Source organism: Paramisgurnus dabryanus, chromosome 23, assembly GCF_030506205.2.
Source record: "Paramisgurnus dabryanus chromosome 23, PD_genome_1.1, whole genome shotgun sequence".
Taxonomy (NCBI): Eukaryota; Metazoa; Chordata; class Actinopteri; order Cypriniformes; family Cobitidae; genus Paramisgurnus; species Paramisgurnus dabryanus.
Window position 1 is genome coordinate 3,747,054 of NC_133359.1, and position 25,371 is coordinate 3,772,424.

Below are 25,371 nucleotides of genomic sequence, written 5' to 3' on the forward strand. Positions count from 1 at the left end.
CATTATCTTGATCCTGAAACCTATTTTTTATCTGTTTTATTATATCCTACGTTTATCTTTTGTTTAATATGTTAAATGGCATATTATGTACCTTCTCCTTAAATACACATGTGGGGTATTTTTTTATTTTCTACGTATAAGTTTACTTACTTTAAGTTGGTTTAAAAAACTTTAGTTTTTTCTGTGTTTTACAACCGCTATTTTGTACTGTTGAATATTAATTAGGCCGCGCTGACATTGGTTACCTTCATTGAGGATCCGCCCACGATATAAATATTTACGAACGAATTTATCGTCATAGATTCCCAAACACCCCTGGCTGGCATGTTAGCGTTATTTTTGGAAATGTTTTCCACACACATACTTTAAACAGCGTGTAATCGTCACATTAAACTCTTTATCTGAAGCGTACAGCTCGGATTTATTCATTTAAACCAGTTGTTGGTGTTTGTGAGGATATTTGACTACTGAGGTTCGTGTTACTTTCACTTTGACCGGAGCTTTATAACGTTAATTTTATAATGTATATTGTTCTTTCTTCCAGTTTCAGTGTCTTGCTAATGTTAATAAATTCTGTGTTAAATGTAAACGCGATATTTTAAAAAACTTCTCTAGACCGTATTTAGAGAAATCTGAAGTGAAGCTTTATTTTCTTGTACAGAGACAGAATGATGAACTGCTGCGGTCTCGTGACTACAGAAAAACTGCCAGGTATACTCGCCTGTTTACTGTCTTTCAATAACATATATCTAAATTCATGTATGTACACATACTGTATATACATACATTATTTTGTCACATTTTATAGATGGATATATAGATAGATGTTGTTGTGATTGTTTACTTGTCAGTTCCTCTGAAGAGCATCGGAGTTGATATGCAGGTGAAGAGTCATGTAGCCACAGTCACCTCCACTCTGCAGTATGTGAATGAGGAAGAGCGCCACCTGGAGGCCTTGTTTGTGTTTCCTCTGCCTGCTGATGCTGCTGTCTGTCACTTCAGTGCCAAGATCGGAGATCAGGAGATTGTGGCAGAGGTTCAAGAGAGACAAACTGTGAGTCTAAACACCTACATGCACAAACATACAGGAAATTATGCACAGAAGAGAATGGTTGCGCCACTTAAGAAAACCAAAGAAACCACAGATGTATCCTGTTTGTTTGTGGTTTATGTTTTGAATCCTTCCAATTGCTCGAGTAATATACTTGAAATTTTTTTATATATGTTAAGGTTCCAGAGTTAATATATTTAGCATTTATTTATTGTTATTTAAACTCTTCGTCTCTCCCTTCAGGCGAGGGATCAGTATGATGATGCTGTGAGTTCAGGTCAGCAGGCGTTTCTGTTGGAAGAGAGTAAAGAAAGTTCTGATGTGTTCAGACTGAGTGTTGGGTGTCTTTCACCGGGTCAGAATGCTGACATCACCATCACATACATCACTGAACTCTCTGTACAGGCCGACCACTCGCTGCGCTTCTGTCTGCCTGCTGTACTCAACCCCAGATACACACCAGCAGGTACTGCACTTCAACAGCTGTCAACACTTTACAGTAATACCACACATTTACAGCAACACACAAGATTTACAGTAATATTGCATATTTACAGTAACGCACAAGATTTACAGTAATACCGCACATTTACAGTAAAGCATAAGATTTACATTAATATTGCATATTTACAGTAATACCACACATTTACAGTAACACAGAAGATTTACAGTAATATTGCATATTTACAGTAAAGCATACGATTTACAGTAATATTGCATATTTACAGTAGTACCACACATTTACAGTAACACACAAGATTTACAGTAATATTGCATATTTACAGTAATGCACAAGATTTACAGTAATACTGCACATTTACAGTAAAGCATAAGATTTACAGTAATTTTGCATATTTACAGTAATACCACACATTTACAGTAACACAGAAGATTTACAGTAATATTGCACATTTACAGTAACACAAAAGATTTACAGTAATGCACCAGATTTACAGTAATACCACACATTTACAGTAACACACAAGATTTACAGCTATACCACACATTCACAGTAACACACAACATTTACAGTAATACACCAGATTTACAGTAATAAGTGAGTTTAAAGATTGTTTTTCTAACACACTCTCTGTGTCGTCCTCAGGTTCAGATGCTGGAATAGTTTCAGAGATTTCGTCATGTGTCTCTGTTCCCTACACTTTGACTCTTAGTGTTCATGTGAGCTCTCCAAACCCCATCTCCAAACTAGAGTCCAACTGTACTCTGGATCCTCTTGTGTTCCTCAACTCTGTTCACACTCAGGCAACGGTACTGTGGGATTGTGTGTGTTTAATACACTTTGTGTGGATTGTGTTGTTAAAGAAAGCCTGTATTAATGTATTTGTTTGTGTGTGTGCAGGTGAATCTGAGTTCTGGTCACAAGTTTGATAAAGATGTTGAGTTGTTTCTGTACTATCAGAATACCCATCAGCCCACTGCTATAGTGGAGGCAGGAGTGACCACTGCAAAACCAGGTACACACTACAGTACATCAATCTGATAGAAACTAAACATTTTTATTGATATCTTAAAACATAATACAATTAATTACCTTCACATCAGTCATTGATCTTTTTCTCGGTTTCAGGTTCTCTGATGAGTGACCCAGTGGTGATGATAAGTTTGTCCCTAAAATTCCCAGAGGAAGTGATGTCATCATTAGCAAATCGAGGCGAGTTTGTTTCTTTGATTGACAGATCAGGCAGTATGGAATGTTTGATGCATAATGAGACAGGAGCACAAAGGCGCATAGAAAGTGCAAAGGTATCTTGTACTTTTTTTTTAACAAACAATAGAAGTTTTGTAAATGTATTTGAATGAGATTTTTTAAATATCTGTACACATCTGTCTGTCTACAGGAAACTCTGCTGTTACTGTTGAAGAGTCTGCCCATGGGCTGTTACTTTAATATCTATGGATTTGGCTCTCGTTTTGAGTCCTTCTTCCCGTTAGTGACTAGAATCTAAATCATCTATAGTTGTTATTTTGTTATATTCATCATGTGAGAGGATTTTAATGTTTGTGTCATTGCAGTCAGAGTGTTGTGTACAATCAGGACACAATGGATCAGGCACTGAAAAAAGTCAATGAAATGCGAGCAGACATGGGCGGCACAGAGTTTTTACAGCCCCTAAAACACATCTACAGTCAACCCTGTTACCCTGAACACCCCAGACAGGTGCATCACCTTAAAATAAATCAGAAACCAAACCTGAAACGTTTAATAATTTTTCAATGTATGAGGCTTTGCACACTTTATAAACTGTTGTCTAGATGTTTAAAATGTATGTTCTCTCTACAGTTGTTTGTCTTCACTGATGGAGAGGTGGGAGACACTAAAGCAGTTCTGGATCTTGTGAGAGGTTATGCTAAATCTCAAAGGTACATTTCTCTGTTGCTTAGTGATCATATTACAGTACTCCATTCCATTCTCAATCTTGAAGTCCCTCTAAGCATCTAATATCATTTGTCACACACCTCTCAATGGGTGGATACCTGGTATAATTTTTATTATAAGTTAATTAATTACTTTGTTTTACATGCTCTTGCCTTCAATATCATTAAAGAACAGATGACGCTATCTAACAGAACGTGTTCAGTGCTGAACAGTGGAAGCATGATGCCCTGCTGTTGACTTTAGTACTTTGTTTTCAAATCAGTCAGCTTTAAAAAATGTGGCCTCACACGAATAAGATGACTTTTTACGGGTTGGCACATGTTTTCTTATAACTTTGCGTGTGCTTGGGCTGCTTGTTGATGTGACCTGACAGCTTGAGATCTGCCTCTTTCCATTAATGAAGTCACACACCAAACGAGAAGAGAAGCGCTGCATCACCTCACGTCTTTAAAGGTGCAGTGTGTAATTTTTAGAAGGATCTCTTGACAGAAATGCAAAATAATATACAAAACTATATTATCAGGGGTGTATAAATACCTTTTATTATGAACTCTAATGTTTTTATTACCTTATAATGAGACGTTTTTATCTACATAACGAGGGTCCCCTAACGTGGAAGTAGCCATTTTGTGCCGCCATGTTTCTACAGAAGCCCTTAATGGACAAACTTTTTTTACTAAGCTGTCTCCGAAGATGACATGTTTGTCTGGTGGTGGCTACCGTAGCTTCTCTATGCGTTTTAAATGCGATGGGTGAGCAGTTAACTGAGCCATTGGTTGCAATTCGCAATCTCACCACTAGATACCACTAAAATTTACACACTGCACCTTTAAATGTACAACATATTATTTTCTGTGTACGCACACAGGCCCCTTCAGAAAGAAAAGTGTAAGGTGTTTTTTATTTATTTATGTATATTTTACTTGAAAAGCTGTGAAATCGATGCCCTGTATTTTTTTGAAACAGCTCTGCACCCCCCCCTCCCCCAAATGGTTGAACACCTTTTCTATTCTTATATGAAGTTGATTAGTAGTCTATAACATGATGAATTATTAAAGATTTTTAACTGAGTTGTTGTCGTATCTTCAGGTGTTTCTCATTTGGGATTGGTGAGGGTGCAAGTACCGCCCTCATCACAGGAATGGCCAGAGAGGGATCTGGACACGCCCAGTTCATCACAGGCACAGACCGCATGCAACCCAAAGTGCGACTATGGATGAGTTTTAGTTTGAAACCAGAGAGGGTTTGAATCTGTATGACATTGTTTTATTTCTCTTCAAATGTTCTCAGGTGATGGAGTCTCTCAGGTTTGCTCTTCAGCCTGCAGTGAACAAGATCTCAGTACAGTGGAAAGTACCAGATGGCATTACTGTTGACACGCTGTCTCCACCCATCAATGTGCTCTTCCAGGGTCAAAGGTCACTCATTTATGCCCGACTTAAAGGACAGGTCAGAACTTTCAGCTTGAGGTTTGTCATTTTATCTTCTGGTCATGGGTTTGTAGATAAATTGTTTTCATTTCTGTGTGATAGAGTTCAGAAAGCTCTGAAGGATCAGTGATAGTTCAATACAACCTGAAAGATCAACCAGTCACAAACCAGCTTCACTTCTGCCTTAAACCAACTGAGGACACTGGGTAACATAAACAAAGCACAGATTCATCCTGATTCAGACTCATTCAACAACACTCAGATTCATTAAACTTTTAGTCAATGTTTCTGCAGGTTGTCCATCCATCGATTGGCGGCCCGGTCTCTGATCCGCTGTCTGGAGCAGGAGGAGAGGACAAGAGGTGTAGATGTGGATGACATCAGGAGGAGGATGGTGGAGATCAGTGTTGAAGCAGGAGTGAGCAGTGTTCATACAGCCTTCATTGCCATTAATAAAAACAATAGAGAGGCTGTAAAAGGACCAATGATACAGAGAAGAGTACCAACACGAGGTTCGTCATTCTAAACACTTTATAAATGTTAAAAATGTATTGCTAGAGCACGCTACAAAGACTGTAAACTATGTAGTACTGAATTGAAGGGTTAAATCATTTTCACCATTTGTGTGTTCAGGATTTTTTAGGCGGCCCTAAAACAGGTGGGCGTGGTTTCAGCACCAACAGTGGACACGCCCCCAGCCTTTAAGAGTAGAAAGTTTATATCACATTTTACTGTGGTGTCACAAACACATTTAAAGGGATAGTTCACTTTAAAATTAAAATTCTGTCATCATTTATCTGTCCTCATGTTGTTCTAAACCTGTATCAATTTCTTTTTTCTGATGAATGCAAAAGAAGGTATTTTGAGAAATTATGGTAAACACACAGCGGTAAGTAACCATAGACTTCCATAGTAGGAATAAAAAAAATGATGGAATTTAATGGGTACGGTCACCTGTGTGCTTACTATCATTTATCAAAATATTGTCTTCATCATTTATCACAATACTTCCAAAATATAATTTGGAAGTCTATGGTCACTTACTGCTGTGTGCTTACCATCATTTCTCAGAATATCTTTTTTTTGTGTTAATGCAGTTTAAAAAAATCATACAGGTTTAGAACAACATGAGGATGAGTAAATGATGACAGAATTTTCATTTTAAAGTGAACTATCACTTTAATATCTGACTTTAGAGGTACTTTTATATATTTAGTGATTTTAGGTATGTCAAGTTTAGCAGTATTTGGTTATAGTATTGTTATAATATTTCCTGCTGGTAACTGGTGGTGTGTTTGTGTTTTAGAGATGCGTAGATGTTCAGCGGCGTATGCAAGTAAGAAAACACACATTCACTATGTACATCAGGGGTCTTCAACTACTTTTCTTCGGGGGCCAGATTTTAAAATTGTAAATATGACGCGGGCCAAACTTTTACCCCTATTTTTACTTTTGATATATTTTTTTACTTTTACCATATATGTGTGTGTGTTGTTGTCGTTGCCTTTTGTTGTAGTATATTTGAAAAAAAAAAACATATTAAAAACATGCATTTTCAAAAAAATTGAAAATTAAAAGCCTTTTAATTACTGAAAACTCATATTTTCTTTATTAATATTTAAAAACAATTGCAGTTTAACATGTAAGAGCCAAATGTTAATAGTTAAAGTGTAAGAGATCAACACTCCTAAACATATTTTGTTTATAACTGTTTACTTTCATTAATTGTTACATTTCAACTACTCACAACATATAGCCAGTCTTCTCCTAATGACTAAAATTGCACAACATGTTTTCTTTTTTAATATTTTATAGATATATAGGCTAACAGCCTTTCCATTGTACATTACATACAGATATAACTGTCGGGAGTTCACCCCCTAGTGGCGTAATGAAAATGTAGTTTAATCGTAAATCTGTCATGGGAGAGAACCTTTAATCTACGAATATATGTATAGTTAATAATTTACTTACCAGTAATTAAAGTATTCAAGTGTTACTTATAAAGTAAAACAAAAAATAATTAATAATTTTAACTTTGCACACAGTTTTGATTGGACCACACTGAAATACATCACTTCCGGTCGCCGCGTCACATGCGGTGTAGTCGCATAAGTTTATTTTCTTTAATGCATCCAAAGCTCGAATTGGATCAGATAATTACTCACCCGCATATGGTTTGCACCCCACACAGCCCCCTTTCCGTGTTGTCTTGTACACTGGTAAGGTAAAAGTAACCACGCTGAATTTAATCAGACTATAGTCGTTTCTCAATAAGGCTGCAGCCTCCGAAGGGTCGCATTTCCAGGCTGCATACGTCATTAAGTCTAATTTCAGAATTTTAACAATTATGAAGTTGACTATTATTCTTAGTTAATCGTAAATTGTTGTAATATGCTTATGATTTGTGAATGTAATGCTCAGTTAACTTAATCTTGATGACGTATGCAGTCTGCATATGCGACCTCCGGAGGCTGCTGCCTTCCGATTGAGAAACGGCCAAAGGTGACCGGCGGGCCGGATAAACATGATTGGCGGGCCGCACTTGGCCCGCCAGTTGACTAGCATCTTAAATTTGTTGATAGGGTTTAGCAGCGAGTGTTTTTTAGTAACTGGTTGTCTTGTGTGTTTTTAGAGAGGTCCCGTGAAATCTCCACAATTTAATATCTGACTTTACAGGGACTTCAATATTTAATGATTTTAGGTCTATGTATGGCATGTTTATACGGTAGTATTGTTATAATATTTCCTTCTGCTAACTGGTGGTGTGTTTGTGTTTTAGAGATGCGTGCATGTTCAGCGTCGTATTGCTACAAAAGTAAGCAAACACACAGTCACTATGTAGATCTTAAATGTGTTGATAGGGTTTAGCAGCAAGTGTTTTTTAGTAACTAGTTGTCTTGTTTTTTTTTTTTTAGAGAGGTCCAAAAGATCATTGAATTCTTCAAGTAAGAAAAACTCTCAGTCACTGTACAAAGATGTTCTTGTTATCTGTTTATTTATTAATTTGTCCTGATATAGTTATATTTAAATATATCGGGACAATAATATATTTATTACATCTCTCAAATAATCAAATTTAAACATAAAAGACAAAAGAGTCTGAATTGAACTTTGAATTAAATATTTTAATACAGATCCACATACAATAACAAATAAATGTGTGTATAAAGTTTATATTTGGTAACTTATCAAGATATTATTCAGAAATGTTTCAGGCTGAATCTGATTTTATTCAGTTTTTGTATTGTGCAGACTGGATTAAAAGTTTGTTGCTAATCTATAGTAGTTTATATGTGAGAGGATTTACTGGTTTGGGTTGTTGTATTTGTGTTTTTTAATTTAATTAAGACATTTAATATTTCTCATAGGTCTGACGGATATTGCACCTTCACGAAAACAGTTAACAAGTAAGACTATAAATAAACACTCTCACTAATCTATCTGAAACACGAACCACAAACCTCTTTTTGGTTAAACATGGTTTTTATTTACAGAGGACTCAAAAAAATTTTTTTCTTAATTCTAAAAGCAAGTCTGTACAATCTGACCAGAGAAGCTTTCAAAGCAAACAAGACGTTACTGAAAACACAAACGCACAAAGATCTTTACATCCAAATCTTATTTGTCACACATTGTTAGCTTGACAGAATGAGCAATGTTTGTATTCACCAGAATCTAATCCTGAGATGAGCTCTGATCTCCATAAGGATCCTTTACTTCAGTTGATTTCTCTTCAAAAGGCTTCAGGCTGCTGGGAACTGAACGCTGCTTTGGCTCGAGTGTTTGGAAAGACTGAAGATGAGCTGACCAATCAGAAACCAGCACAGGTGTGACACATGATTCAACATGATGAAATAATGAAAGATGATAATAAATGCATGTGTACAGTGTGTGTATTTGTGTTTACAGGTGGATGGGTCAGTGTGGGCCACTCTTCTGTCTCTCATCTGGTTATACGGCTATAAAATACAGCAACAGATTGAGTGGCAGTTTGTGGCCATGAAGGCGGCGTCATGGATCGGCTCTCAGAACGGTGAGATCTCTAAACCAGACGACATTCATCAGCAGATAAAGAGACGTTTGGTCAAGTATTAAACTAAAGTGATGTGTGTGTTTGTGTGTGTTTCAGTGGTCAGTCTGTCTCAGTGTGTGTGTGATGGGAATCATCTACTGGGATGTCAGGTGAAAGAAGAAACTTTGGGAATCTGAAGACTTCAGTGTTTCTACTTCCTGTGATGTCAGAAGGCCAAAGATCCCTTATGAATATTATGTTCATTTACAGTATTAGCTGTTTGTGTTTTTGCTTTTCAGAAAAAACATGTTTTAGACATATTCTTGTTTTTCTTGTCTAGCAGTGTTTATATTTCAGTTCAGTTATTAGAGATGTTGGATTAAGCCCTAGTCCCAGACTAGACTGAATGTTTGAGCTGTCCTAACTGAACACAGCTTACATCTTAAAATATATCACTGTCATTGTTTTGTCTCAAGATACACACCAGTGATGTGTTTGAAAGGCTTGTGTTTAAAAACCACTTTTAATAAGAGTCTAATGAGACTTCTTAGTTTAAGACATTTTTTACTTTTGAAATGAAAATTAACATATCTGAAAACCTTTATGTAAAACTGTTTGTTATATTTGAAATGTTTTCAATTAAAATTTGTGTACCCTAAACTGATCCATGAGGTGAAGTTATTAATGGTTTATTGTGCAACAGAATTTTTTTTAATATTACTCACTAGTTTATAAAAAAATAATTCATTATTTTGATACTAAAACAATTAATGTTTTGTCTGAAATGTTTGACACTTGACTTTGTTTTTTATTACATCATATATTTCTTTTTTGTTTAATGCATTAAATGTAATATTATGTACCCTATTCTAAAATATATATACACTATTTTTAATATTTTATCTATATCTTTTATCTGTTAGTACTGCATTAGTTTTTATGAGTATTTGAAACTGCCAGTAAACTCATCATCATCATCATCATCATCGCCTGTCGTTTCATCTGGGACATAGGCCACAAACAAAGTCTCTCCAGGCGTCTCGGTCCTTGGCCAGTCTTTCCAACTGTCCCCAATTGTGACCACTGCTGAATATTAATTAAGGCGCGCTGACATTGGTTACGTTCATTAAGGATCCGCCTACGGTATTTAATTAATATTCATGAGCGAATCTTTTGTCATAGCAAGATTCCCGTAAACACGCCCATGCCTTGGATTTAGGAGCCGTTTTCGGAAATGTTTACCACACGAACTTCTGTAATCGTCATCGTCACATTTAAACTTTTTATCTGAAGTTTCCAGCTCTGATTTATTCAGTTGTTGGTGTTTCTCTCTAAAGATATTTGACGACTGAGGTTCGTGTTTGATGTACAGATGTGGCCTTTAAAAACGCGCGTTTTCTCCCGCGGCATTCGCCAAATCGTCTCGCGGAGTCACGCAGAATTCTGCAAGTGTTTTCGGGGGGGCTACTTTCCCTTTTCCCTTAATGTGTTTCGCTTCACAGAAAATCCACCAGGTGGCGCATAAAAAACTACATTTTTATATGCGTTGTCATTGCGGTTGTTTCCAGAAGTTAATAAGGGCATTGCTGAATATTTAATATTTCTATTAAAACAGCAAAGTGACGTCAACCCCTTCTTGCCAGCATAACAGCGCATACATATATAAAGATGACTGTACGTGCAATGGGCATTTATACTAAGTGCAACAAAGAATTTAGTGTGAGCCTAATACCCTTAACTCTATTTACAATGAATATCTTAATTATTTGTGTTGTCGAATTTTGACACCGTTTCATTGTTTGTTTATAATATTAATAATTATGTCCGTTTTTCTAAAAGTATTAATATTTTAAAGAGATTCATGTGGTATAAAAATACATGTTTTAAAGTTAAAAATGTTGTAAAAATATATTAGTATTATTGTTCTTAATATATTAAGAACAATAATGACACATGTATATTGCGCTAAAATGCTATACATATGGAAAGAGGAATTCTTCTCAACCACCATCAATAAAGTTAAAAAAATATTCTTTAGAAAAATAGCGTTTAAACCCACGCAGAGCGAACAAGAAAACATGGGCCTATGCTTACATACTGTACAGTGGGCATATGATATCTTTATTTAGTTTTACATATTTAAAACTTTAATAATACCTTTCTTGCGCATATAGGCAGTCAGTGTTATGATTTTTTTTTAATCCTTTCAGCCGTTATTCATAACAATAAAAATATTTTTCAGTGGCTTTGTAAATATATTACTAAAATAATGGATTAAAGTAACTTTATAAAATCTCTTAATGTCACTTATGTATTTTTTAGTTGGTCAAAACAAAATAAATGGCTAGAAATAGAACAGACATTTTTAATTAAAAATGTACATATATTATAGGCGTATATTATCCTTGTTATTATTGTCCTTCCAGATATCTTATCTCAGACGTTCGCAGTCAACACTTTTAAAACTTTTTTATATAAAATTTAATTTATAAATTAAGTACTTTGTTTTCAAATCAGTCAGCTTTAAAAAATGTGGCCTCACACGAATAAGATGACTTTTTACAGGTTGACACATGTTTTCTTATAACTTTGGGTGTGCTTGGGCTGCTTGTTGATGTGACCTGACAGCTTGAGATCTGCCTCTTTCCATTAATGAAGTCACACACCAAACGAGAAGAGAAGCGCTGCATCACCTCACGTCTTTAAAGGTGCAGTGTGTAATTTTTAGAAGGATCTCTTGACAGAAATGCAAAATAATATACAAAACTATATTATCAGGGGTGTATAAATACCTTTTATTATGAACTCTAATGTTTTTATTACCTTAGAATGAGACGTTTTTATCTACATAACGAGGGTCCCCTAACGTGGAAGTAGCCATTTTGTGCCGCCATGTTTCTACAGAAGCCCTTAATGGACAAACTTTTTTTACTAAGCTGTCTCCGAAGATGACATGTTTGTCTGGTGGTGGCTACCGTAGCTTCTCTATGCGATTTAAATGCGATGGGTGAGCAGTTAACTGAGCCATTGGTTGCAATTCGCAATCTCACCACTAGATACCACTAAAATTTACACACTGCACCTTTAAATGTACAACATATTATTTTCTGTGTATGCACACAAGCCCCTTCAGAAAGAAAAGTGTAAGGCGTTTTTTTATTTATTTATGTATATTTTACTTGAAAAGCTGTGAAATCGATGCCCTGTATTTTTTTGAAACAGCTCTGCACCCCCCCCTCCCCCAAATGGTTGAGCACCTTTTCTATTCTTATATGAAGTTGATTAGTAGTCTATAACATGATGAATTATTAAAGATTTTTAACTGAGTTGTTGTCGTATCTTCAGGTGTTTCTCATTTGGGATTGGTGAGGGTGCAAGTACCGCCCTCATCACAGGAATGGCCAGAGAGGGATCTGGACACGCCCAGTTCATCACAGGCACAGACCGCATGCAACCCAAAGTGAGACTATGGATGAGTTTTAGTTTGAAACCAGAGAGGGTTTGAATCTGTATGACATTGTTTTATTTCTCTTCAAATGTTATCAGGTGATGGAGTCTCTCAGGTTTGCTCTTCAGCCTGCAGTGAACAAGATCTCCGTGAAGTGGAAAGTACCAGATGGCATTACTGTTGACACGCTGTCTCCACCCATCAATGCGATCTTTCAGGGTCAAAGGTCACTCATTTATGCCCAACTTAAAGGACAGGTGAGAACTTTCAGCTTGAGGTTTGTCATTTTATCTTCTGGTCATGGGTTTGTAGATAAATTGTTTTCATTTCTGTGTGATAGAGTTCTGAAAGCTCTGAAGGATCAGTGATAGTTCAATACAACCTGAAAGATCAACCAGTGACAAACCAGCTTCACTTCTGCCTTAAACCAACTGAGGACACTGGGTAACATAAACAAAGCACAGATTCATCCTGATTCAGACTCATTCAACAACACTCAGATTCATTAAACTTTTAGTCGATGTTTCTGCAGGTTGTCCATCCATCGATTGGTGGCCCGGTCTCTGATCCGCTGTATGGAGCAGGAGGCGAGGACAAGAGGTGTAGATGTGGATGACATCAGGAGGAGAATGGTGGAGATCAGTGTTGAAGCAGGAGTGAGCAGTGTTCATACAGCCTTCATTGCCATAAATAAAAACAACAGAGAGGCTGTGAAAGGACCTCTGATACAGAGAAGAGTACTAACACGAGGTTCGTCATTCTAAACACATTATAAATGTAAAATGTATTGCTAGAGCACTCTACAAAGACTGTAAACTATGTAGTACTGAATTGAAGGGTTAAATCGTTTTCACCATTTGTGTGTTCAGGATTTTTTAGGCTGCCCTAAAAAAGGTGGGCGTGGTTTCAGCACCAACAGTGGACACGCCCCCAGCCTTTAAGAGTAGAAAGTTTATATCACATTTTACTGTGGTTTCACAAACACATTTAAAGGGATAGTTCACTTTAAAATTAAAATTCTGTCATCATTTATCTGTCCTCATGTTGTTCTAAACCTGTATCAATTTCTTTTTTCTGATGAATGCAAAAGAAGGTATTTTGAGAAATTATGGTAAACACACAGCGGTAAGTAACCATAGACTTCCATAGTAGGAATAAAAAAATGATGGAATTTAATGGGTACGGTCACCTGTGTGCTTACTATCATTTATCAAAATATTGTCTTCATCATTTATCACAATACTTCCAAAATATAATTTGGAAGTCTATGGTCACTTACTGCTGTGTGCTTACCATCATTTCTCAAAATATCTTTTTTTTTGTGTTAATGCAGTTTAAAAAAATCATACAGGTTTAGAACAACATGAGGATGAGTAAATGATGACAGAATTTTTAATTTTAAAGTGAACTATAACTTTAATATCTGACTTTACAGGTACTTTTATATATTTAGTGATTTTAGGTATGTCAAGTTTAGCAGTATTTGGTTCTAGTATTGTTATAATATTTCCTGCTGGTAACTGGTGGTGTGTTTGTGTTTTAGAGATGCGTAGATGTTCAGCGGCGTATGCAAGTAAGAAAACACACATTCACTATGTACATCAGGGGTCTTCAACTACTTTTCTTCGGGGGCCAGATTTTAAAATTGTAAATGACGCGGGCCAAACTTTTACCCCTATTTTTACTTTTGATATTTTTTTTTACTTTTACCATATATGTGTGTGTGTTGTTGCCGTTGCCTTTTGTTGTAGTATATTTGAAAAAAAAAACATATTAAAAACATGCATTTTCAAAAAAAATTGAAATTTAAAAGCCTTTTAATTACTGAAAACTCATATTTTCTTTATTTATATTTAAAAACAATTGCAGTTTAACATGTAAGAGCCAAATGTTAATAGTAAAAGTGTAAGAGATCAACACTCCTAAACATATTTTGTTTATAACTGTTTACTTTCATTAATTGTTACATGTCAACTACTCACAACATATTGCGGCATAGATTTAATCAAAATAAATAACCAAACCATACCAAACCGCAGCAGGCTGAACACATGAGGATACACATTGAAGACGCGTCACGCTAAGCCATTGCACATGATGAGATGTCTTTATTTCTCTTTTTCACGAGTTTAGAAAACACAAGCACTTACTTTGATTGATGTACTTCATAAAATATGCAAAGATACTTTAGACAGACAGTGCAACCACGATGAAGACGATGACGGTCAACAAAAAGTTTCTCCCCATGCTCACCCCGCGGCCATGATCCTCCAAACACAGGTGATCGCACACACACACACTAATACAAGCACCACACCGCAGAGTGCCACCCACAGTAAGCAATGACGTCACGAATGCAGGTGCACATACACGACAGAATAAGAAGAAATGAATATTAATAATAGAAAGATCAAACCCAATGTATGGCTCCTACATTCCGGCCCCAAATTATTTCATAGTAATAATTGACCACCACTAACACCTTGTGGGAGACAGACAACAGTAAGACATGCAAAGTGAACTATCAGTCCTTTTAAAGTCCAATGATGTCAAAATTCATGGCTGCTTCATCCAAAGATCTTCACTACCCCTCTGCTTCCTGCAGAAGGCAGACTTTGGTTATTGGCCTGTTTAAAAGGCTGGTTTTAGTTTTGATCCGTGCACTTCGCACCAGTCCATTTTTGTCCGTAACGGTATCCAAAATCCTTCCTATAATCCAAGTATTACGAGGTGCCATATCATCCACCAACACCACAAGATCTCCTGGAGAAAAGTTTCTTTTGGCAGTATTCCACTTCTGGCGCTCCTGAAGTCCAGGAAGATACTCCTTTACCCAGCGCTTCCAGAACAAATCCGACATATACTGTACTTGTTTCCAGTGACGACGAGCATAAACATCCTCCTTCTCAAACAACCCTGGGGGCAAAAATGGCTTTGTCTTTAGCAGAAGTAGATGGTTAGGGGTCAATGCCTCCAAATCTTGAGGATCTGTTGATGCCTTTGTTAATGGACGGTTATTAACAATCGCCTCAGCCTCACAAAACACTGTCACCAAACTTTCTTCATCCAGAGTCTGAGTCTTCAAAACAGAGTTTAGCACTTTACGGACTGACCGAATTAACCTTTCCCAAGCACCTCCATGGTGTGATGCTGCTGGGGGATTAAAAACCCATTTCACACTCTTTTGTAACAATGTGTCATTTATGAGGTTATGATTCAGATTCTCAATGGCCTTCCTCAATTCTCGTTCAGCGCCTACGAAGTTAGTACCATTATCTGAATGGATTTCCAAGACTTGACCACGTCTGGCCACAAACCTTCTGAAACCATTGATGAAAGAGTCGGTGTCCAACGATGAAAGAACTTCAAGGTGAATGGCTCGCATCGCTAAGCATGTAAAGATTAACCCATACCTCTTGACCACAGCTCTTCCACGTTTAACATCAAACGGTCCGAAGCAGTCCAAACCAACTCGACTGAAAGGAGGCTCATCAGGGGTTATTCTGCTGCAAGGAAGGTCAGCCATTTTCTGACATCCAGGTGAAGCAGACAATCTACGACAGACGACACATTTGGTCAAAACCTTTCTGATGGCAGCACAAGCACCAGGAATCCAATACTTCTGACGTAGATGAGAAAGCATATGGTTGCGTCCACCATGGCCTGTTTCTTGGTGCACATGACGCAGAATAAGTGTGGAGATGTGTTGATCTTTAGCCAGGATAACTGGATGTTTTGCTTCAACTGGCATTGCTGCTCTACTAAGCCGTCCTCCAACCCTAATGAGATCACCATCCAGGATGGGGTTAAGCTTGTAGAGGTGACTTGTTCTTTTCACACACTCTCCTTTCTTCAAGTTAGCCAGTTCTTCCGAAAACATTGTTTTCTGACAAAAACGAATAATATCGGACTCTGCTACAACCATATCCTCCACGGACAGAATACTCTTTGGTACTTGAGCCTTAACCGCTTTCATCTGGACCTGTAGCTCTTTCTTCAACTGCTCATCACTTTGGTCCAATTTAGAAAGGGTTTTTCTCAGCAGCTTTCGATGTCTCACCAGAAACAGAAGCAAGGCCTTAAGCTTAAGGAACCAACCAACAGCTCTTTTAAGATGGAACCAGGAGGAAAAGTGATCAATGAGCTTTTTCACTGGACAGACCTGCTCAACTTGAACAGCATTCACCATCACAACTTTGACTTCTGGGTCTTCAACAAGAGGGTTATCCAAGGTCTCAGGAATTTTGGGCCACCTGCTCTCAGGCTCATGAAGAAAGTCAGGACCACAGAGCCATGCACTAGTCTTAAGCAATGACTGAACTTTGACACCTCTGGAGGCTAGATCTGCAGGGTTGATTAATGTATTGACATACCTCCATTGGGATACGTTAGACATTTTCAATATCTCAGACACTCTGTTTGCTACGAAGATCTTAAATCTGGATGTTTCATTTTTGATATACTTCAAGACAGAAGTGCTGTCTGTCCAAAAGACTGACTGTTGAAGGTCCATTTGCAGCTCCTTTCTCCACAACTTGTCCATTCTGCTAGCAACAACCGCAGCAGTCAGCTCCATACGTGGAATAGAGACAAGTTTTAGTGGAGCTACTCGTGCCTTTCCCATTACAAAGGCAGTATGAGTTCGCCCTCTATCGTCATGAAGCAACAGGTAAGTCACAGTCCCAAACCCTTCCTCACTTGCATCTGCAAAGTGGTGGAGCTGAGCAGAGACAAGATGACCACAATCCACAGGCTTTAAACACCTACTGACCTCCCAATTTTCAAGGTCATGAAGCTCTTCCAACCAAGTCATCCATTCTCCAGCAACAGAAGATGGCAAAGGATCATCCCATCCTAAACGTTTCCTACAAAGATCTTGTTGGATTTTCTTCGCAGACAAAACAACAGGTGCCAAGAAACCAAGAGGGTCATATATCGAACTAGTCACAGACAAGATTCCTCTTCTTGTGAGTGGATGGTTTTTAAGTGTGATTTTAAACTTAAATGAATCAGATTGGACACACCACTGCACACCCAAGGCATGCTCTACTGGCAAAGCATCACTATTCAGATTCAGATCTTTCACCTCCTTGGCTCGGTCCTCCTGAGGAATGGTAGCAAGAACATTGCGTCGGTTACTGATCCATTTTGTGAGCTTAAAACCACCTTTAGCACACAAAGCACTAAGCTCTTGACATAAAGATATTGCTTCCTCCTCAGAGTCGACAGACACCAAACAGTCATCAACGTAGAAATGGTGCAGGACAGTGTCAACTGCCATAGGACTGAAGCACTTTTGATTGTCTTCAGCACACTTCCTCAGGGCAAAACAGGCACAACTAGGTGAGGAAGTAGCGCCGAACAAATGAGCCAGCATTCTGTATTCCATTAGCTCCTGACTGCAATCTCCATCAGGCCACCAGAGAAATCTCAACAAATCAGAGTCTTCAGCCGGCACCCTGACCTGATGATACATGGCCTCAATGTCTGCCATGAGCACCACGGGCTCTTTGCGGAATCTTGTGAGGACTCCTACTAACAAATTTGTGAGATCTGGTCCTTGAAGAAGCTGTAAGTTTAAAGATGTCCCTTGAAACGGTGCCCCACAATCAAAGACTACTCGTAGTTTTTTCTTTTTCTGATGATACACTCCATGATGGGGTATATACCACACCCTTCCATTGCAACGGGTCAGCTGATCAGATGGAACTCTCTCTGCATAGCCATTAGCCAGCATATTGGACATAAATGTGATGTAATCAGAACGAAAAGATAGATCTTTACTCAAACGTTTTTTGAGACTCAATGCACGCTGTTCTACAACGGTCTTGTTATTTGGCATTTTGAGGTATCTGTGTCTTACCGGCAAACCAATACTGTAATGACCATTGATGAGTTTGGTAGACTCAGAGACTAACTCAAGAAAGCGTTTATCCTCCCTTGACAGACCAAGTTGTTCATCGTGCAGAGTTTCAGGAAAATCCACCTTCAGCTGCTTCTCCCAAAGCTCATCAAGCCTCGCCACTGATATTCGATTGACTGTGATGTCAGGCTGCAAACACTTTTGATCACTGATATGACAATCTCCACGGAGTGGGCCATTCACTGTCCAACCCAGGATGGTCTTAATCGCATATGGACCCCCATTCACTGAACGAACCACCTGCCATGGCTCCAGAGCTTGAGGGACATTAGTACCAATCAAAAGGTCAACATCAGCATCAATCTCTGGTATTTTTATGTGTCTCAGGTGCGACCATCTTTGGATGTCCTTTGATTGTGGAATGTTACCTCGATGAACAGGCATACTCTGTTGAGTAAAAATCTCAGGCAAGCCACAAAAGTTGTTGGAATCCAGCCCAGCGACTTCCAAGTCTGACAACTTGTAACTGTCCACTACTTTCTCTTGTCCCATCGTTCTAAGGAGGATTCCCAACTTCGCCCCTGTAAGATTGAGTCGGGTCATGAGTCGCTCCGTACAAAATGAGGCGGAACTCCCCGGATCCAAAAACGCATACGTGACCAAGGTCTTTTGGCTCCTTTTGGATTTCACCTGAACAGGCAGAATAGACAGCGTACAGTCCTGCTTACCGGCCCCAGTCAAGCCACTGGACTGAACAGACACCACGGCACCATCTCTGACCATTTCCAAGTCACCGTTTGTCTGAGTCGAAACCTTTTCTTTTGCTTTGGGGTAGATATGCAACAACGTGGGATGCCTATAGCTGCATACACTACATATCAGACGTTTTTTGCAGTCTTTACTCATGTGCCCAGTGCACAGACATCCAAAGCACAGACGATTTTCCTTCAAAAAAGACATTTTTTCATTTTGTGTTCTTTTCTGCAAAAGGCGGCAAACATCTAATGAATGCCCAGCACCACAAAACAAACAGACTTTCACCAGTAAGTCCTTCTGCCTTTTATACCCAGACTCCACTTTCTTCTCAGCAGGCATTACAGTAGTGGCAAAACTACTGCCTCTAACCTTTGAACTAGTTTGAGACTTAACCATGTTTAATTCTTTTCTTCCTGATCCAGATGTATCCTGTATATTTCCGAAAAGAGGGTCACTTGCAATCTTGACTTGCCTCTCAACAAACTCCACAATGTCCAAAAACGTTACTCTACGACCAAACTTCTGCTGAATATCACAGGCCACACTTCTCCAATGTTCCCGCAACTTATAAGGCAGTTTCTTCACAATAATTTGCATATTTGTAGGCACGTTCAGATCGGTCACAGCAACTCCCATAGAGTTACAACATTCCTGCAAAAGCAAACTGTATGCTTGTAAAGCTTTGATATCTTCAGCTTTAATTACCGGCCATAAAAGCACCTTATCCATATATGCAGAGGCTACTTTGAATGGATCACCAAAATGCTCCTGAAGCAGAGACTTTGCCTTAATGTATCCATGGGACGGAGGCAGATGTTGACAGCTTTGGACCAAATCCCTGGGCTGACCTCTCGTATATTGCTCGAGGTAATACAAACAATCCTTCTGACTTTGTGTTCTCCCTTCAATGTTGTGTTCGAATCCTTTTATAAAGGTTTGATATTGCAGTGGATTGCCATCAAAAACTTGTAGGTCTCGCTTAGGTAAGAGAAAAAGTGACTGTTGTTCAACCAATAAAGATGTAATTTGATTTTGCCTTTCCAAAACTGTGAGAAAACGCTGATCAGAATTATTCATTGATACAGGTGCAGCATCATGCTGAAGGTGAGTAACTGGTGGATTAGAGACACCTTTTAACAATGCGGATGGATCGTCCCAGGTCACAACAGCAGGCAGCTCAAGTTTATCGTATGTCTTGGACCTCACATCAGAACAACCTGAGAGCGAAGCTTCCCCTACAGCCTCAGCAGCCAACGGTTGAGGATTAAACTCAGGCACGAATGTTGCAGCATCATGGTTTAACGGTGTTCTTTTCCTTCTTTTCAAATAAGAATTCATTCCATCTGATTTCACAGAAGCATGAGACATACGAGATCCTTCAGAAGCCTTAAATACACTCACTTTAGCCATAGACGCTGCCAGCTCCATGTCCAGGTCCAGCTCCTCCTGCTTTCTCCTCAACAGTTCTTGCTGTTCCTCCAGGGCATGCTTCTGACTCAGCAGCCTTTGACGAGCCATTAGAGCGGCTGTCTCAGCCTCAGCCCTTATTCTGGCTGATGATGTAGTGGACATAGATTTACTCATTTCTGTACTACATCTCTTCGACCTCACTGATACATTAGAGACACTATCACTTGGCCTAATGTCATCGTCCACCACATTTTCCACAATTTTAATTATGCATGCCTCATTATCATCATGAACAGTAGATCCTAAATGTGGAGAAACAACGCCCTCTACTGGTGCGTCTGGCGCCTCCAGCAGCCATTTATTTGTCTCCTCCACAAAAGCAGTTTTATGTTTTTCAACACTATCAAACCAAGTATTTTGTTTTTCCTGTTCTTCATGTGGAAGCATAGGTATCACTACACTATGAAGATGACTTGCTTCATTAAACAAGCTTGATACATTTTCAAGATATGACCACATTCTTTCAGCATTATCAGCATTACCACTACGCATTAGGTCTTTCATTTCTTTTATTACACCTTTAATCTTTCTTACTTTTGCTTGGCGTTCTTCTTGGAATCGCTCCAATTTATATTCAAAAGCTTTGGGTGTAAGTATTGATCGTCTTTTCTCATCTGACTTGTTACCATTCAACTCCATTTTATTCACAAATAATCACAAAAATATTGTAACACTAAACACAGCACCCCTTTAACACTTATGTTTCCACTTAAACAGAGTACAATGCATCGTCTTTGTTTCCCCCTAACTTATCCATCAAAGCTAAGCTAAACTCAACCCTAGTCTTCTGTGCATACTAGCGGTGGGTATTTATGTACCTCAATACCGATAGCCTTGAACCAGACAAACCGTCTTAGAACCAGAACTACGGCGGCACTCCCAAGCACAATGCTTCACCCGCTTGACACACGAACCAAAACACTACCAAAAATCCAAAAATAAACATAACAGAACGATCACCTTATGTGAAAGTACCGCTAAGCCTAACGGGGAATACTATCTTCTTTGACAGACAATGCACAATGTTTATGGACATAAACGTTTCAATAGAGGCGTCTGTGATGACTGAATAAACATCGTAACAGCCAATTTGTGAATGAATGGGCTTTACGCGAGTCAAATGCGCGTTCACGTATATCGTTTACAAAGGTGAAAGCGATCTCAAAAATCCAGCGTTGCCCTGATAATACGTTTAAAACAATCCGCTCAACAACGAAAACTTTTTTGTTGACATAATATTGCGGCATAGATTTAATCAAAATAAATAACCAAACCATACCAAACCGCAGCAGGCTGAACACATGAGGATACACATTGAAGACGCGTCACGCTAAGCCATTGCACATGATGAGATGTCTTTATTTCTCTTTTTCACGAGTTTAGAAAACACAAGCACTTACTTTGATTGATGTACTTCATAAAATATGCAAAGATACTTTAGACAGACAGTGCAACCACGATGAAGACGATGACGGTCAACAAAAAGTTTCTCCCCATGCTCACCCCGCGGCCATGATCCTCCAAACACAGGTGATCGCACACACACACTAATACAAGCACCACACCGCAGAGTGCCACCCACAGTAAGCAATGACGTCACGAATGCAGGTGCACATACACGACAGAATAAGAAGAAATGAATATTAATAATAGAAAGATCAAACCCAATGTATGGCTCCTACACAACATATAGCCAGTCTTCTCCTAATGACTAAAATTGCACAACATGTTTTCTTTTTTAATATTTTATAGATATAATATAGATATTTAATATTCCATTGTACATTACATACAGATAGAACTGTCGGGAGTTCGCCCCCTAGTGGCGTAATGAAAATGTAGTTTAATCGTAAATCTGTCATGGGAGAGAACCTTTAATCTACGAAAATATGTATAGTTAATAATTTACTTACCAGTAATTAAAGTATTCAAGTGTTACTTATAAAGTAAAACAAACAATAATTAATAATTTTAACTTTGCACACAGTTTTGATGGGGACACACTGAAATACATCACTTTCGGTCGCCGCGTCACATACGGTGTAGTCGCATAAGTTTATTTTCTTTAATGCATCCAAAGCTCGAATTGGATCAGATAATTACTCTCCCGCAGATGGTTGGCACCCCACACAGCCCCCTTTCCGTGTTGTCTTGTACACTGGTAAGGTAAAAGTAACCACGCTGAATTTAAATCAGACTATAGTCATTTCTCAATAAGGCTGCAGCCTCCGGAGGTCGCATTTCCAGGCTGCATACGTCATTAAGTCTAATTTCAGAATTTTAACAATTATGAAGTTGACTATTATTCTTAGTTAATCGTAAATTGTTGTAATATGCTTATGATTTGTGAATGTAATGCTCAGTTAACTTAATCTTGATGACGTATGCAGTCTGCATATGCGACCTCCGGAGGCTGCTGCCTTCCGATTGAGAAACGGCCAAAGGTGACCGGCGGGCCGGATAAACATGATTGGCGGGCCGCACTTGGCCCGCGCGCCGCCAGTTAACTAGCATCTTAAATGTGTTGATAGGGTTTAGCAGCGAGTGTTTTTTAGTAACTGGTTGTCTTGTGTGTTTTTAGAGACACAAGACGAAAACGTTCCAAGAGATTATTAAAATCTCCACAATTTAATATCTGACTTTACAGGGACTTCAATATTTAACGATTTTAGGTCTATGTATGGCATGTTTATAGTATTATTATAATATTTCCTGCTGGTAACTGGTGGTGTGTTTGTGTTTTAGAGATGCGTGCATGTTCAGCGTCGTATTGCTACAAAAGTAAGCAAACACACAGTCACTATGTAGATCTTAAATGTGTTGATAGGGTTTAGCAGCGAGTGTTTTTTAGTAACTAGTTGTCTTGTTTTTTTTTTTTTTTAGAGAGGTCCAAAAGATCATTGAATTCTTCAAGTAAGAAAAACTCTCAGTCACTGTACAAAGATGTTCTTGTTATCTGTTTATTTATTAATTTGTCCGGATATAGTTATATTTAAATATATCAGGACAATAATATATTTATTACACCTCTTAACACTCAGCATTAAAAATGTAAACATAAAAGACAAAAGAGTCTGAATTGAACTTTGAATTAAATATTTTAATACAGATCCACATACAATAACAAATAAATGTGTGTATAAAGTTTATATTTGGTAACTTATCAAGATATTATTCAGAAATGTTTCAGGCTGAATCTGATTTTATTCAGTTTTTGTATTGTGCAGACTGGATTAAAAGTTTGTTGCTAATCAATAGTAGTTTATATGTGAGAGGATTTACTGGTTTGGGTTGTTGTATTTGTGTTTTTTAATTTAATTAAGACATTTAATATTTCTCATAGGTCTGACGGATATTGCACCTTCACGAAAACAGTTAACAAGTAAGACTATAAATAAACACTCTCACTAATCTATCTGAAACACGAACCACAAACCTCTTTTTGGTTAAACATGGTTTTTATTTACAGAGGACTCAAAAAAAATTTTTTTCTTAATTCTAAAAGCAAGTCTGTACAATCTGACCAGAGAAGCTTTCAAAGCAAACAAGACGTTACTGAAAACACAAATGCACAAAGATCTTTACATCCAAATCTCATTTGTCACACATTGTTAGCTTGACAGAATGAGCAATGTTTGTATTCACCAGAATCTAATCCTGAGATGAGCTCTGATCTCCATGAGGATCTTTTACTTCAGCTGATTTCTCTTCAAAAAGCTTCAGGCTGCTGGGAACTGAACGCTGCTTTGGCTCGAGTGTTTGGAAAGACTGAAGATGAGCTGACCAATCAGAAACCAGCACAGGTGTGACATATGATTCAACATGATGAAATAATGAAAGATGATAATAAATGCATGTGTACGGTTTGTGTATTTGTGTTTACAGGTGGATGGGTCAGTGTGGGCCACTCTTCTGTCTCTCATCTGGTTATACGGCTATAAAATACAGCAACAGATTGAGTGGCAGTTTGTGGCCATGAAGGCGGCGTCATGGATCGGCTCTCAGAACGGTGAGATCTCCAAACCAGACAACATTCATCAGCAGATAAAGAGACGTTTGGTCAAGTATTAAACTAAAGTGATGTGTGTGTTTGTGTGTGTTTCAGTGGTCAGTCTGTCTCAGTGTGTGTGTGATGGGAATCATCTACTGGGATGTCAGGTGAAAGAAGAAACTTTGGGAATCTGAAGACTTCAGTGTTTCTACTTCCTGTGATGTCAGAAGGCCAAAGATCCCTTATGAATATTAAGTTCATTTACAGTATTAGCTGTTTGTGTTTTTGCTTTTCAGAAAAACATGTTTTAGACACATTACTGTTTTTCTTGTCTAGCAGTGTTTATATTTCAGTTCAGTTATTAGAGATGTTGGATTAAGCCCTAGTCCCAGACTAGACTGAATGTTTGAGCTGTCCTAACTGAACACCGCTTACATCTTAAAACATATCAGTGTCATTGTTTCGTCTCAAGATACACACCAGTGATGTGTTTGAAAGGCTTGTGTTTAAAAACCACTTTTAATAAGAGTCTAATGAGACTTCTTAGTTTAAGACATTTTTTACTTTTGAAATGAAAATTAACATATCTGAAAACCTTTATGTAAAACTGTTTGTTATATTTGAAATGTTTTCAATTAAAATTTGTGAACCCTAAACTGATACATGAGGTGAAGTTATTAATGGTTTATTGTGCAACAGAATTTTTTTTAATATTACTCACTAGTTTATAAAAAAAATATTCATTATTTTGATACTAAAACAATTAATGTTTTGTCTGAAATGTTTGACACTTGACTTTGTTTTTTATTACATCATATATTTCTTTTTTGTTTAATGCATTAAATGTAATATTATGTACCCTATTCTAAAATATATTTACACTATTTTTAATATTTTATCTATATGTGTTAATACTGCATTAGTTTTTATGAGTCTTTGAAACTGCCAG

At 37.9% G+C, this 25,371-nt stretch overlaps 2 protein-coding genes across 2 annotated transcripts; both read left to right on the forward strand.

The window, feature by feature from the left end:
• The first annotated feature begins 209 nt into the window (after positions 1-209).
• Positions 210-9,560, forward strand: LOC135768298 (von Willebrand factor A domain-containing protein 5A-like). Its single transcript, XM_073813314.1, has 21 exons — positions 210-472; positions 662-711; positions 852-1,054; positions 1,295-1,517; positions 2,157-2,320; positions 2,412-2,526; positions 2,640-2,815; positions 2,911-2,999; positions 3,086-3,230; positions 3,354-3,433; positions 4,539-4,653; positions 4,740-4,898; positions 4,982-5,085; positions 5,174-5,391; positions 6,186-6,215; positions 7,662-7,697; positions 7,798-7,827; positions 8,251-8,289; positions 8,555-8,709; positions 8,792-8,915; positions 9,012-9,560. The coding sequence occupies exons 2-21, from the start codon at positions 669-671 to the stop codon at positions 9,089-9,091; spliced, it is 2,328 nt and encodes a 775-aa protein (XP_073669415.1). The 5' UTR covers positions 210-472; positions 662-668; the 3' UTR covers positions 9,092-9,560.
• A 2,652-nt stretch (positions 9,561-12,212) lies between these two features.
• LOC135768278 (von Willebrand factor A domain-containing protein 5A-like) lies at positions 12,213-25,057 on the forward strand. Its single transcript, XM_065277522.2, has 11 exons — positions 12,213-12,354; positions 12,441-12,599; positions 12,683-12,786; positions 12,875-13,092; positions 13,886-13,915; positions 23,177-23,212; positions 23,315-23,344; positions 23,775-23,813; positions 24,080-24,234; positions 24,317-24,440; positions 24,537-25,057. The coding sequence occupies exons 1-11, from the start codon at positions 12,292-12,294 to the stop codon at positions 24,614-24,616; spliced, it is 1,038 nt and encodes a 345-aa protein (XP_065133594.1). The 5' UTR covers positions 12,213-12,291; the 3' UTR covers positions 24,617-25,057.
• Positions 25,058-25,371: the final 314 nt, after the last annotated feature.